Raw genomic sequence first — 15,797 nt, 5'->3', positions numbered from 1 at the left:
AACCGGTAGCAGTAGCGTGAGAGTTTTAAGGAATGATACCCTTATATGGCTTATACTCAAGTCAAGGAAAAAAATTAAGTAAAAACGCACCTTTCCAATGCCCCCCGCAGGTCTTCTCTTCTTCGGTTCTGCAGAGGCAGGGCTGTGCACGCCGGCCGGCACAGACTACCACGTCAGCCGCCGCTGCTATCATGTTGTGTGTGACGGCCGGCACATACTCTGATGTCAGCAGTGACTGCCGTCACCGCTTGTGCACCGGAGCATCACACTTACTTCTGGACCGAAGAAGACCCGCAGAGGGCGTCGGAAAGGTCACTTTTTACTCTTTTTTTTTTTTTTTTTTATTATTTTTTTTTTTAGGAATTGGGCAAACTGGGGCTGGCTATTTACAGGGGCAGGTGGCTGGTTATATTGGGGGAATGCTGTCTGACTATAGGGGCAGGGGGGGGCTGGCTATTTACAGGGGCAGGGGGGGCTGCCTATTTACAGGGGCAGGGGGGCTGCCTATTTACGGGGGGAATGCTGGCTGGCTATATACAGGGGGAATGCTGGCTGGCTATATACTGGGGGAATGCTGGCTGGCTATATACTGGGGGGCTGGTTGGCTGTTTACTGGGGTGCAGGGGGCTGGATGACTGTATTCTGGGGTGCAGAGGGCTGGATGACTGTATTCTGGGGTGCAGATGGCTGGATGACTGTATTCTGGGGTGCAGAGGGCTGGATGGCTTTATACTTGGAGGGGGGGGGAGAGGAACCGCGCCGATCATCGGGGACATCAGAAGGTGAGTATGTATGTACATTTTATTGACTTTTGTATAAGCCAAGGTGAGTTACACAAGTATATACGGTATAACACGAAAGATTGGGCTACAGTTACAAAAAGGGGTATGGGAGTAATATATCTAATGTCCATTACACCATAACCATGGTGCACTCGCTCAAATAAATCCCTTTCTATTATTTGGTCAAATCGTATGATTGGCTTTTACAATTATACACCTACAAGCAAAACACTAAACCAATTTAGCCAAAAAATAAATGAAATCTTTATTGCATACTTAATTCAAATAAGATATAAAATTCAACAGGGGGGACAAAACACGGAGAATGAGCATATCACATGAGAACATTAAAACCTGAGTGACAGGGAGTGGCAAAATATTCAATTCAAAGTCATATAGCATAATTCATGGACACTCATATTCCTGATGGTGAGCTGTGCAAAAAATTGCAATAAAGTGTATCTAGTGCCCACAGTATCAGCCTAGGGTACTATTACATCCCTATTGGCACATAAAGTGCTCAGTGCCTGTGCAAATGATGCAGTGTTAACATGCCCATAGTTGTGTTATGCCTCCCATCTGCCATAGGTAGATTCCCCAATGTACGTTTCGGCGCTAGCCTTCGTCTGGGGGTCGATCAGCTCACCATCAGGAATATGAGTGTCCATGAATTATGCTATATGACTTTGGATTGAATATTTTGACTCTCCCTGTTGCTCATGTTTTTAATGTGATATCCTCATTGTCCGTTTTTTCCCCCCTGTTGAATTTGTGATTTTATATCTTATTTGAATTAAGTATGCAATAAAGATTTTTAGGTGTAAAGTATATACGGTATGTAGATACATAGGCAGGATCAACTTTGCACCTATAGAAAACTTTTATTTTTTTGTGGTAAGCTATACTTTTTATTTGTGCTTTTATGGCATATATATCCTTCAGTGTCCAAGCTTATAAAAGAAATGCTGAGTTGTTTGATAATAAATAGTCTTAACAAATCTAATTTACCTCTGAACTGCAGTTGTGCAGTATTGCCTTTGTTGCCAAGAACTAAAGTAAAACGAACTGCACCAATTTTATACTAACGACAATGCAGAGAGAAAGCAATTTCACATAATGTTCTCCAAGGTAAAAGTGCTGCATTGCTGTTTGGTACAAGTTATATAGTCAGGACTTGTACTGGTTCTATACTGTTATACTAGATTTGTATATTACAGTATTACCTGCCATTCCATACACCTTTGTATAAAAAATAAATATAATACAATTAATACTGTAGCTTAACATCCAGACCGCCATCTATTTTGCACAAATGTGACTAAAGTATATTAAAAGACCTAAAATTTTAGGGTTTACATTTAGAAAAACACGGCTGCCTTTTTTCCCCTCTAAAAATTGCCTTTATGGCTTGGCTGTGGTGGTAATACATGGGCAGGAACGGGACAGCAGGAGAGTAGTAAAGACTGCTTTGGTGGGTCCAAGCTCTAACACTTTATAATGGTCCGGAAAACTATTTAGAAGGGAATGGAGCAATCACTTGGCCCCATGGTATTTTTCTTGTAGGTTGATTGACAAATATTATCGTTTGGGAGATTGCATTGATGTTGCATCCTACATTTATTTTATTAATAGAGGTTAAGCCTTTGACATCACAGTGCGCCATTGTGAGAAAACAATTTTTATTTATGTCATGAGACTGCCGCTTTATAACTGCACATTACCCTGTTTTGGCCTACTGTGACATTACAATGCCCTATTGTGACAGTGACATTACAATGGCCTATTGTGACATTACAATGCCCTATTGTGACAGTGACATTACAATGCCCTATTGTGACATTGCAATGTACTTTTTTGACATTGCAATATACTTTTTTGACATTACAGTGCCCTTTTGTGACCTCACAGGAAACCTTCATCACATCACTGTGCCTGGTTATGGCATCCCAGTTCCCCACTGTGACACCCATATGCTCCTATGACATCAAAATTCCACCTTACAATGTCACAGTGCCCCCCTTGTTTTTACACCATGATGTCAATTATGAGAATAACCCTTTCCCTCATTATAATATCTCAATCCCATGATGTGACATTACAACGTCCAAACATTTGCTATCACTGTGCATTATACATTAATGATACATGTTAATCTTGTTGTCTTTTACTTCTGGGAAAAGTTTGCAGAAAGGGACTTTTCGTATCAACTGTTTGGACTGTTTACACCGCACAAATGGTGTACAATCCTACATTGCACTTGAGGTAGGTTCTTCTTAGCAAATGTTTTTTTATTACATAGAAGACCTCTGCGACTTTAATGTGGATAACTATAGTAATTTGAGCTTGATCTTGTATTAGAGACTGCAGTATTTTGTGTTTCACATCAGACCTATTGTTTTCCTAATTAATTCTCTTTTAGTAGGGCAAGGGTCTGGAATTTGTGGAATGTTTGTTTTATTTTTAAATTGGGGTTTTATACAGAACTTGAGATGGCACTTTGTTGCTTTTATTGTTACTTAGTATTATATTATCTGGAAAAAGCAAAATACAACTGATCTACTGTTCACTCACGGTTTTATCCACAGCCTAGATTGTGTTGATCTCTATGCAGCCCCCGATGCAGGGAATTAGGCAGTCTTGTCGGACAACCGAATAGTTCACAAGATAAAGAAAAGGTGGAATTCCAGCACTCGTTGTTCTATCTTTAAAAACAATGAAGTTTATTCTATGAAGTTAAAAATATACAGTCACGTCTTGCATGATCCCAGAGAATAGATCTGTTCTCTGGGATCATGTAAAACGTGACTGTATATTTTTAACTTCATGGAATAAACTTCATTGTTTTTAAAGATGGAACAACGAGTGCTGGAATTCCACCTTTTCTTTATATTATCTCCCTATTCCACCTACTCATTGCAATTAAATAATATCTGTGCTTTTGCTTTATATATTTTTTAGTTATAAAGACTTCCTTCCTCACTTATTTTTTTTTCCTTTTTTTTTTTTTTTTTTAACCTGGAGGTTCTAAGGACCCAGCTTGAGAGTCTTGGATTGGTAGATATGAAGTCTGTGGCTGAGCGCTTTGATGAGAGTTACAAATCCATGTGGTCTGTCAATGGCCATAACCTCAGCATGATATTCACAGGAAGTAGAGCTCTTGAGGGTAAAGCCAATGTATGTATGATCAATCAGAATCAATGGTTATTTACCCAAACTATTAAAAACTGTAAATACTATCTGCAAGGAAAATCTATAGGAAATGCTGTAAAATAATAAAGTGTTACTTATTGGTTTCTACACCTCTGCTACTTCATCGCTGATTTTACTTCTTCCCTTTCCAGTCCACTTTTTGTGTGTCATTCCCACAGGAAAAACCAGGATGGTGATGGCAAATCTTTGAGAGCAAGTGCCCAAACTAGAGCCCTACTAATTATCAGAAAGTGCCAACATGGCAATTTATGCAGTAACTTCTAACTTCTTTCTCCTAAGGACACCAATACTGTATAGAGGGTAAATTCAGATTATCATAGCTTGATACCCACCCCTTGAACAGGATGAATGGATGGGGCTGGAATAGGAGTTACAATAATTCCAATGATAATCCACTTTGTCCCAATCTCTGTGCTCCCCATGCAGTCCCAGGCAACCAAATAAGTGTCACTTTAAAATAGCACATCCTTGGCTGCCTGGGAGCTGTATGTTTTGGGTATGCCATGGGTTTTTCCCGCACGACACACCAGGACATGCCATTTAGACTTGTGATTGGCTGAGCATACGCTCTGTAAGGAAACTATTTTAATATTTTCTGTTCTTAAAGCGGTTGGCCACTTGTACCTAACATTACCAGGGTAAGTTTAAGACCCTAATAGAATCACATGTATTATACTTACACAGTTAAAAATTTATGGGCAGCCGCGGGTCACGTGATCCACAGGAAGCAGGCGTATGGAGGGGGCTGTGCAGTCATTGTTTTCTGCACACCCTTTCCGTCATAGCAACTTCCATATCAGTGGTTGGAGGGTAAGTCTTGAGTCCTGCCCCTTGGGTGGCTTGTGATAAACTATAAAGGGGTTGTCCGAGTTTAAAAAAAAAAATATATGTGGCCGGGAGCGGGGTTACTAAAACAATAAAGCTGTACTTACGTCCCGGTGCCCTCCCGTATCCAGCGCTGCTGTCGCTCCGGTCCGGGGGCCATGTAAACAAACATGGCCGCCGGAGCAGCGCTGGATTCAGCTTCCGGCCGGATGCGACAACCTTCCGGTCCCCATACACAATGCTGTGTATAGGGACGGATAGGCGTACCCGGCCACGGCCGGCCGGAAGCTGAGTCCAGCGCTGCTCCGGCGGCCATGTTTGTTTACATGGCCCCCGAACCGGAGCGACAGCAGCGCTGGATACGGGAGGGCACCGGGAGGTAAGTACAGCTTTATTGTTTTAGTAACCCCGCTCCCGGCCACATATGTTTTTTTTTTTTAAACTCGGACAACCCCTTTAACAGTATAAGTTTAATATGGGTGACCCTACTAGGGTCTCATACCTACACTGTTAAAGTTTTAGAACAAGCGGGTCCTTTTTTTTTTTTATACACAACAAATTTATAACGTAAACTTGTTGCATTTAAGTGCAATCTTAAAAGAAGTCCCTGTAATAATTAATTCGTAGACATCTCTGCTCATGATGTACTTCATAGTGATGTGAGCAGTGTTCTCATTCATCTACGCATACGATGCCAACTGTCAATCACATAGTATCACCACCGTCTGGACCCCTTGACTTTGCAGAAGTCAGTGGCCCGTTGTGTGTTTGAGGAGTAACACTATTTGTTAATTTAGTGACTAGTAAACACATCTTTCATGGCTATTCTCTCTGTTGACAAATAACTCATAAAATGACCTATATCTTCTATTCAGTCACCATTAATCCAACCTATACCAACATAATCAGATTCAAGGAGTTCATAGGTGGCATTAACAAAAAGAATTAAAAATTATTACTTTTATTTGGTATGCAATCAAACACATAGCACCTTTTGAATCATATGGGGCAAATGTACAATAAAGAAATATAGCGCATTGCACCTTGTGCACCGAACGGGCAAATGTGCAATAATGAGACATGGTACTTTACACCTTTTTATATTCATGGGGCTAATGTGTAATAAAGTGATGTAACATACTGCACCTAAGAAGTTCTATGAGTACATATATCCCGTCATACATATCCCTAAAAGATACCTGTTATTTGTGTTGTTTTCAAGAGCATCTACAGTGAAGGACGAATAAGATTAAAATTCGATCAGATCACACATAAGATATTTTTAATGCATACCAAATAAAAGTGATTTGTTTTAATTTTATTTTTAATACCACCTATGAACTCCTTGAATCAGATTTTACTGTTGACTCACTGCTTTCCCCATCCTTTCTATTGAGTTTCTATATATTCTGACAGTTGGTTATTGTCCATCTTGCTAATAAGACGGAATTCACAGAAATCTTAGAATGAAAAGCAGAATTGGAGTGAAATCAGCTTGAAAAGAGCAAAAGTAAGTGGAGAAAGAGGAACTTTATATGTTACATAGTTTCTTTTGTTCACTGATACTATTGATTTCCAAAAAGTTTGTTAAAAAGAATTGGATTACATTGACCTCCATTTGTACAGCGCAGCAGGTTTCCATAGAAACACCTTCATGGGATGGATTACCATCCGCACATGCACACTCTTGGGAATAAGGACCCTCTGCAGGACTCTAGGATCCTATTTAGCCACCTATAATGTGACAAACAGAACTTGCTTTGAGTGTTGCTAGATAAAATAGTTGTTGTGGGACTGTTGTAATATAATTCATTTGGACCCACTAGCGCAGTGGTGGGGAACCTATGGCACTAGTGCCAGAGGTGGCACTCAAAGCCCTTTCTGTGGGCATCCAGGCCTTCATGCCAACAGAGAGTTTGCCAGACAGGACTCAGGGCTTCCTCCTTTGGTCCAAGACCAAGCCCAGAATGTGCCATGCTCAGCACCATTTTAAAGCAATATCCTTGGCTGCCAGCACTAAAGGAGGAGTGAGAAGGTGTGAATAGATATGGGTTGTCGTTGGAGTTCCTGCTCTGGGTCCCCTGATTCTTTCTCTTTATGGGAACCTGGGAGGAAACTACAATCCAAATTTCTCTATCATCTTTCTATTGTATTGGTGAACTCAGGACACCAATACGATTGAAACCTGTGATACAGCAGGGATTAATAAGTTACTGCTTAAATTGTCATGTTAGTGACCATCACTGCACTAGGGGAACTATATTCTTGCGTCAATATAGTGAGACGTTTTCCACATCAAGGTGAGCAGATATTCAGCACCCCATTGGGTCTGTGACCAATTGTTATTTTTACAACAACCCTCGGGAATATTGTTTGTTGCATTGTTTTTCTCGTATAGGTCTTGCAGAACCATTCTTTATATTCTTTGTTTTGTTGAGAACTTTGTTCATTCTGATTTTTTGTTTTATCACATTTTATTAATAGATCTTACCTTTTTTAAGGAATTTGAATTTTGACCGTTTCCATTTATTAAAGGTTGGAAAACTCAAAGATGGAGCTCGTACAGTTTCTAGGACAATACAGACAAACTTTTTTGATGGTGCAAAGCAAGAGGCCATTGATCTGCTACTTGTGGGCGATTTCTACAGTGATGAATATGCAGACAAAGGGCGGATGCTGTTGGACAGTTCTGCTCTTCTTGGTAATGCAGATCTAGCCTTTTCCATTCATTTTACTTTTTCCATTCATTTACCAAGATCCTTTTAATCATCAGAAAAAACAAATCTATGGAAACAAAGCAAAAATCTTGATGTAGTTCTGACACAGTTATTATGCTACTGGAATTACATTTTAGGATCACTTCATTTACTTTGTCAGGATTGTCCAACTCACATATTGCTGTAACCATTGTGATTGCTCACCTACCCTCAGATGACACCCAAAGGAATTAGAATACTTTAGCAACCATTCCCACACAACATGCAAAGGAATAAAATGGAAGGTTGGACTTGTTATGTTTATTCAAGCAGCACTGTGTTTGAGTTGGATACCTGTGAAGTTGAAGGTAACTCAGGACTGCTATAACTAAGAGCGTGTCACAAATTTGAAACTTGGAATTAAATTTTCCTGTGTCCCAAATGAAGCCTGAATGCAATCCATTTTTACAATTGTCTTTGTACCTGTGAACTCATGGGAATGGAGTGGAAGTGAACAAGTATGGTCTGATCCTTGCTCCTATTTACTTTTATGTCACTGATGGAGATAGAGAAGTACAGTGTTATTAATCAATCATTGTCATAAGCCTATATGTGTGTATGTATATATATATATAATTATTTTTTTTGTCCCCATTTTTAGAAAGTGGGAAAACATGCTTTTTTTAATTTAATAATATGCCAACAATTTTTTTTTCCAGTGAATTCAAGTGTGTTAAAGTCTATGTCAGAACGTCAGTTTGAGTTTACAAATTTTAAAAAGACTCGTGTTGCTGTGGGAACCTGGAACGTAAATGGAGGAAAGCAATTCCGAAGCAATGTCCTCAGCACAAGTGAACTGACTGATTGGCTACTGGATGCTCCCAAACTATCTCGACTTCCTGATTTTCAGGGTAAGTTGAACTGCCATTTTATGATTGACAGAAAAAATGCTAATTAGAATATCCAATATACTGTACATGAGTTGATTTTGCCACTATTTGCCACTTTTTTTCCTTTATTACTAATAGAGAGTTATGAGGGACTTGAGCTATTAATTAGGTACTTCTACATTCTTGTGGATGGCCATAAACTTGGGCAGTAATAGGACCTTCTCTGTAATTAGTGGCTCAGGTAGTCTGCTCATCAACTGGGCCTTGAAATCCACAACCATGGGTATGAGCCCTTAGAATAAATGGGGTAGTGTACTAGCAACTGAAAAAATGGATAGAACTTGTCTCCATTTCATATTGGTGTGCATGAGGCAAAACACACTAAAAAATCCCTGATGAAGCTGCAATGTGAATATATGGACTTAAATTCCAGGATTGTAACTGGATTTGGAGCACTGGGAGAGTCTCCCATGTTACAGTTTTCTTCAATCTATACATTCATATTGGTCTGCAACCCCTCCAACCACATGCCTGTTAATGGTCCTACTTAGGAAATATGAAAATTCAAAACTCAATGAAAGCAGCAATAATCCACTATCAGTATGTTGTCCTCGTCTCAGAAAACCCCCTCCACTGTAATGGATGGTCCTGCACCCAAAGACATTGCGTACCCGATCTCCTGAAGTCTGGTGCATAAGTCATGTTAGGAGGTGTTCAAAGGCAGGGAGAGCTTGACTTCACCATTAAACTCTCCACCTCCTTGACTTTATACTACCAATTTACATTTCACTTCAAAGTTGATTTTCTGGGTGAGGGAACCATGCTGGGCCATGAAAGAAACATGATTTGTAAGGAGTAAAGCTGCTTGACAACATACCGGTAGTAGTTTATTAGGCCAGTTTCTCATGACAGGTTCCTTTTAAGTCTCAGTATAAAGGCCTCTACCAGACTGATGCCGTGAACAAATTCCAAGAGTGTGGGTACAAGGTTACATATGAAATATCTTTTGGTATTACAGAAAGTGTATACAGGCAGTATACATACAAGATAGGTTCAGGAGGTTTGTTCTTAAGTTGAATTTGTAAGTCGGAACAAGTATATTTAGTATGTGTAACTGTATGTGTATTTTGTATGCTCATTGAATTGTAATTTGTTGTGGAGTCTGAAATAAAAGACAAGTTGTTTTCATTTCCCCAGATGATGAAAGTGGCCCTCCAGATATATTTGCTGTTGGATTTGAGGAAATGGTTGAACTGAATGCAGGAAATATAGTTAGTGCAAGGTTAGTTCTAATTATTATACATAATAAAATCACAGATCACTTTCAGAGCTGTTCCTTTTCTAGAAAACAATCGAAATGACATATATGGTTTAGGTTCAGTTCACATCTCTGTTCACCCTTCAGTTATTTCTTTCAGTTTGGGTACATTGACACGTACGTAATGGGGACTGATATCGGGTCGCACCATTTGCGGACAGGTATGGGTCCCCATTGACACCTATGGCGCCTGGTCACTGTGGTCACGGCACCGTGAACGTGCGCGCAAAATATATAAAATGTTGGCGCCTTGTCTGTGCTGCTCTATGGAGAGGGGAGGGGTGAGCAGTGCTCATCCCTTCACCTCTCCAGTGCACTGATGTGTGCCAGGCAGGCACACGTTCATGTGAATGTACCCTTATTGTAAGCCATCTCCTACTTGCCTTATTAACCTTTCCTAAGATTGTCCACCTATTTTTTTCACAGGCTTTGTTTATGCTTTTATTTTCAGCACAAAAAATAGGAAAGTGTGGTCAGAGCAGATCCAGAAGGCCATCTCCAGATCTCACCGGTACATAATGCTGACCTCTGCGCAGCTTGTTGGAGTCTGCCTTTTTATATTTGTTCGCCCATTCCACATGGCTTTCATTAGGTAATATACATTAATGTGTATGTGTTATTGCTTGGGGGATATTGTGATGCAGGTCATTATTACTTGTACTTTATTCTTGGTAAATGTCCAACCTTTCTACATTAGAATAGCCATTGTGGGGAATTGCTCTGGTAGTTGACAGGTAGCAGTGCAGGAAGCAGTGACACACGCAGGTTTAAGTCCAACTTAAGTGTTTATTCACACTTGCAAAACAGAACACAAATTCAGCCTTGGCTTAGGCACATGCAAAAACATTATAAAAGTAATTCCTGCCCGGCTAGGCGCTGTCTAATACATTTGGAGAACCCTAGCTATCCGGGTACCAGGCTGCCTGGCACACGCTCTTGGCCAGCAGCAAGACAGGAGACCCTCAGTTACCTTTGCTGTGAGAATGCAATCTCGCTTTCAGCTCTCCAGGTAGGGCCTCTCCTACTGCTTCTGGCCTGCAGACTAAATCAGACCCTAACGAGGCCTGTGACCTGCACCTGTGGGCTATACAAAAGCCCAGGACCGAAGCCCGGGTGGAGTAGGAGTCCCACTACCAGCCTACCCCTAATCCATAATAAGCAGGCCCAGTACGGACATTACAAATGTGTCTGTGTTAGCTAGGCCAACACAGACAAAACAGACTATTCCTGCTTATCATGTCTGCATTAACCCTTGGGTTACTGCAGACAAACCCAGGGCTTTTACCACCAGCATTTCATCTGCCTGTAAGACAGATAGCGGTTTTCCCACACAACACCTCTCACTTTCTCACACCATATGGAATCACATTTTCTTTTCTGTACTTGACAAATGTCACTAAGCACTCCTGTGGTGCTCTTATGAATCTTTGTCTTACTTGTTTTCCTCTTTGGAAGTAAGGACAAGAATTCTTATTCTCAGTCATACAAATTAAACTTCCTTGTTGTTTGGTTTCTCATAGTTTTTTTTGCTCTTTTTATATGGTCATTTTTACGTTCTATTATAGCAGTGGCTGCACTTTTGGTGGTTGTTATGGCTGCTAAGTAGTGCCAATGTTTAATTAAGGCTAACCCCTTTTCTAAAATGTTGTTATGGTTATGCAATGGTAGTCTCTGAACCTCCTAGTTTTCTTGACCCTACTGCAATAAACACTCCATATGGACCAAGCTTTGGAAATATCTACTATATGCAGCATTCACTTCTATGACCTGTACCGTGTTTATGAACTGATGAAGTTTGGACTATGCCTATTTTGGGAATAGCTGAACTAAGCCCCTTATGCAAATTTGAACTTACTTGCACATAAATATGGAAAGCCAAATTTGCACTCCCTTAGCAGCAGTGAAATGATAGCCAGGCAATAGCCCTTCTACAGATGGGATCAACCATATCAGAGTTAAAGGGGTATTCTCATCTGGGCAATCACATTTAACTTACCGTAATTTATCTCCCATCTTTATGTACATTGCTTCAATTTCATGAAGATAATTTCCAATAATTTTGGTCATATTATCCCCTTAAAACAAGATTGTTGTCCTTGGATACAACCACCTCCGCACTCTGGCAGCAGTGGCCACACATGTACTATTAAGGCGTCCAACCATCTGCGTTCATTACCACAGTACAGCTGTGACACATACAGTAACTGCCGGACATTTTGCAAAAACTATTTGTTTCTTTGTACAATCACCCCATAAGTAGTGGTTGTTTCTGAAGACAACTGGTCTCCGTTTCAATGGGACCATTTAAACTTAATTTATGAGAAATTATGATCACATAGGTAGATTTTCTTTTTTTAATAATATCCAATTGAAGAAATTTATATACTGTATATGGCAGATGAATCAAATTAAATGTGATTGTCTAGATGAGAATACCTCCTTTAACAAGCCGTCTGTACAACAACCACATTTGTACATTCCAACAGGAAGAGATGTTGACTGGGTTAGCCATGACTATGTGGTGCGTCTGACTCGCTCATGATAATCAGCCACAAGGTTTTTCTTTCGTAATGTTTTAATAATACCTCATATTCCAGGATAAACCTAATTGATGTCTTTTGACAGAGATTTGGCAGTAGACACAGTAAAAACTGGTATGGGAGGCAAAACTGGGAACAAAGGAGCAGTGGCCGTACGCTTCCAGTTCTACAGTACAAGTTTTTGCTTTATATGTAGTCACTTTACTGCTGGACAAACCCAAGTGAAAGAAAGAAATGAGGATTACAAAGAGATCACCCAAAAATTAAGCTTCCCCTTGGTACGTATAACTGTTATGTTATGATCCTAAGGTGGCTGAACTTGTATTGTATGCTGTTTCAGTGGTGAACTGTGTGTAACTTAATGAAAATTTAATGCTAGTTCACAATCACAAAATTCTTTCTTACATTAAGATAATTAGGAGGCCATTTTTCCCCATGATTGGTGTTTTGTCATTGTATAATAAAATACCCATTCAGATATCACTGTTTGAACCTGCCCTTACTGTTTTGGTTTTTAGTGATGTATAAAGGAAACCTGCCATCAAGATTTCACATATTCAGTTAATGACAGGTTTACATTTGTCTTTTTAATACTTATCCCCAATCTGATTTTATAATTAAAAGGAATGGTTCCACTCATTTTTTTTTTAAATACTTTATTTTCAATTTTTTTTAAAAAAAGATTCCACTCACTTTTAAAAGTATATAAAAATATACCTGCTTCTCTGCCAGCAAACTGTATTGAATAATGGTTGAGTCTCTTAGAAGGCTGTGAATCCCTGTGTAATCATTATCTCCTCACTGCTCTCACAACTCTCCCGACCTGAGCTGACAGGGATTTGCAGCTGTGAGAGCAGAGAGTAGATAATAATGATGACACATGAACTCGCCTTATGACTCCATTCAATTTGCTGGCAGGGAGACGGTACTCTTTTATATACTTTTAAAAGTGAGTGGATTCAGTAATGTTAATTAAAAAAGCAGTTTGGAAATTAGTATTAAAATGGCTATAGGAACCTTTTATTTGTTGAAAATGTGAAATCCTGATGACAGGTTCCCTGTCACGAAACACGAAAATCAGTGAAGAGTTTTTAAATTTGCAATAATAATATAATGTACTCATATTTACATAGGGAAGAAATGTCTTTTCCCATGACTATGTGTTCTGGTGTGGAGACTTTAATTATCGGTTGGACCTCACATACGAAGAAGTGTTCTACTTTATAAAACGTCAAGATTGGAAAAAACTCCTTGAGTTTGACCAACTTCAACTTCAAAAATCTACTGGAAAAGTATGTTTGACCTTTATGGCTGGTAATTGTTCATTTTTAAGGACATGTTATGGTTCACGTATATATTTTGTATTGTGTATTGATTTATAGATCTAGAAATGCATTTGCATTAATAGCTAGAATTCCCTATTGCTGCTCACTGTCATAAAGAATATTCTAGTGATCTGCAGTACTTTACCTGTAACCCTGAATTCAGGAATTGAGAGAGATGCAAATTGGTGCAATTCTGGGTGCATTTTACCGTTACTACCTTAGTTACTACCAATAGCCTTGAATAAATTGTCATTAGAATGGTAAGAGTACAATAGCCTTCATATCTGATAAACAACATAGTATAGATGTAACATTAAAATAATGCTAGATTGCCATACAGGCTAAATAGAATTTGAGGGGTTGGCAATTTTACCTCATGTTTTTTGTAATGTGTGTGTAAGTGTGGGGGAGCAGGATATTAGGTAATTTACCAATATACATATACTAATAGTTCTGCTCGGCTTTCTTCATATCTGAAGTGAAGCCTCCTGTCTTTTACCTCATCAGCCAGACAATCCTGTCCATAAAATGGCCGCAGATGGAGGGTCATGTGATGTCTAACTGGTGATTGTTCATGGACAGTTAGAGATCACATGACCCTCCATATGTGGCATTTTATGGACAGGAATGTCTGGCTGATGAGGTAAAAGACAGGAGGCTTCACTTCACATATCAAGAAAGAGGAGCAGGACTATAAATATACCGTTTATACTCGTGTATAAGCCGAGTTTTTCAGCACAAAAAATGTGCTGAAAACGTCCCCTCGGCTTATACACGAGTCAATACATAACATGCATACTTAAAAAAATAAAAAAATAAAAAATATTTTAAAAATAATAAACGTATATATACTCACCCTCCGGTGGCCCCGACGTGCAGCGCTGCTCCCCCAATGTCCACACGGGTCCTCTTCAGGCTTCCGTGCCCGTCTTCTTTCTTCTGCTGGGCGCCGCATTGTTTTTCTCCAAGGCAGCGCCTAGTATGACGTCAGCAGCGGCGCGTCATACTAGGCGCCGCCTGGGAGAAAAACAATGGCGGCGCCCTGCAGAAGAAAGAAGATGGGCGCGGAAGCCTGAAGAGGACCCGTGCGGACATTGGGGGAGCAGCATTGCACGTCGGGGCCACCGGAGGGTGAGTATATACGTTTATTTATTTATTTTTTTTAATGCTGGGCTCGCTGTATACTACTGGGGGCAGGCTGTATACTACTGGGGACAGGCTGTATACTACTGGGGGCAGTGCTGTATACTACTGGGGCAGGCTGTATACTACTGGGGGCAAGCTGTATACTACTGGGGGCAGGCTGTCTACTACTGGGGGCAGGCTGTTTACTACTGGGGCCAAGCTGTATACTACTGGGGCCAAGCTGTATACTACTGGGGGCAGGCCGGCTATATACTGGGGGGGTCTGTGACCAATGCATTTGCCACCCTCGGCTTATACTCGAGTCCATAGGTTTTCCCAGTTTTTGATGGTAAAATTAGGGGTCTCGGCTTATACTCGGGTCGGCTTATACTTGAGTATATACGGTATGTATGTTGGTAAATTACCTAATCCTCCCCCACACACACACACACACACACTTACACATTACAAAAACATGAGCTTAAGTGGCCAACTCCTTTAAGGTTACCTTGTCGTGAATCATTATTGAGATGTTTCTTGTTTGAATAATAATTGTGCAGTTGTCAACATTTCAGGTGGGAGAAAAAAAGCCATAAGTGTTGTGTTTTCTCTGCTCTGTTATCAGGGGGATGGGAGATGTTATAGTTGGAGCTAGTTATAGTCACAGTGTATATCAAAAATCATACATTTACATGGCATATCAGCAATAAATGAAAATCACTATGTACGTATCTATTGGTTTGTAAAGCTTTAAATGATGCATTAAATATTTCATCTCCGAAAATATAAAAGGAAATCTAGAATCTAAACACTTAAACTCAGATTATTATGAACAGAAACAGTGCATTACAAAATAATAATAAATGTGAAGTACAGTGGGAATACATTCACACTTTGGATAAGTAGGTCATACCTACAGATCTGCAGTAATGCCCCAGAAAAAGATAAAGCAATACTGATAAACAATAGAAAAACAAACCGTAAATGCTAAATGTTGTTAATGGGAGGAGGTGGGATTTGAAACCTGCAGTACATAAAATGCAGGAGCATAGGAAGTGAAAGGAAGGAGCGCCAGCGGCACATTTG

General features: G+C 39.9%; 1 protein-coding gene across 4 annotated transcripts in view; it reads left to right on the top strand.

Annotated features, from left to right (window-relative positions):
* SYNJ2 (synaptojanin 2) overlaps positions 1–15,797 on the top strand; it is a 128,919-nt gene that overhangs the window by 84,644 nt on the left and 28,478 nt on the right. For 3 of the 4 annotated variants that reach the window (XM_072141039.1, XM_072141038.1, XM_072141041.1), the window contains exons 9-16: positions 2,963–3,044; positions 3,804–3,956; positions 7,353–7,518; positions 8,233–8,424; positions 9,601–9,685; positions 10,173–10,313; positions 12,347–12,539; positions 13,395–13,553. In XM_072141039.1, the coding sequence (XP_071997140.1) occupies positions 2,963–3,044; positions 3,804–3,956; positions 7,353–7,518; positions 8,233–8,424; positions 9,601–9,685; positions 10,173–10,313; positions 12,347–12,539; positions 13,395–13,553 (1,171 nt within the window). The remainder of the gene's footprint in view (positions 1–2,962; positions 3,045–3,803; positions 3,957–7,352; positions 7,519–8,232; positions 8,425–9,600; positions 9,686–10,172; positions 10,314–12,346; positions 12,540–13,394; positions 13,554–15,797) is intronic. The other variant, XM_072141040.1, reaches the window with a different exon arrangement.

The sequence above is a fragment of the Engystomops pustulosus genome, chromosome 3 (assembly GCF_040894005.1).
Source record: "Engystomops pustulosus chromosome 3, aEngPut4.maternal, whole genome shotgun sequence".
NCBI lineage: Eukaryota > Metazoa > Chordata > Amphibia > Anura > Leptodactylidae > Engystomops > Engystomops pustulosus.
The sequence above is the reverse complement of the archived record's forward strand: the minus strand, read 5'-3'. Positions and strand labels throughout refer to the sequence as shown.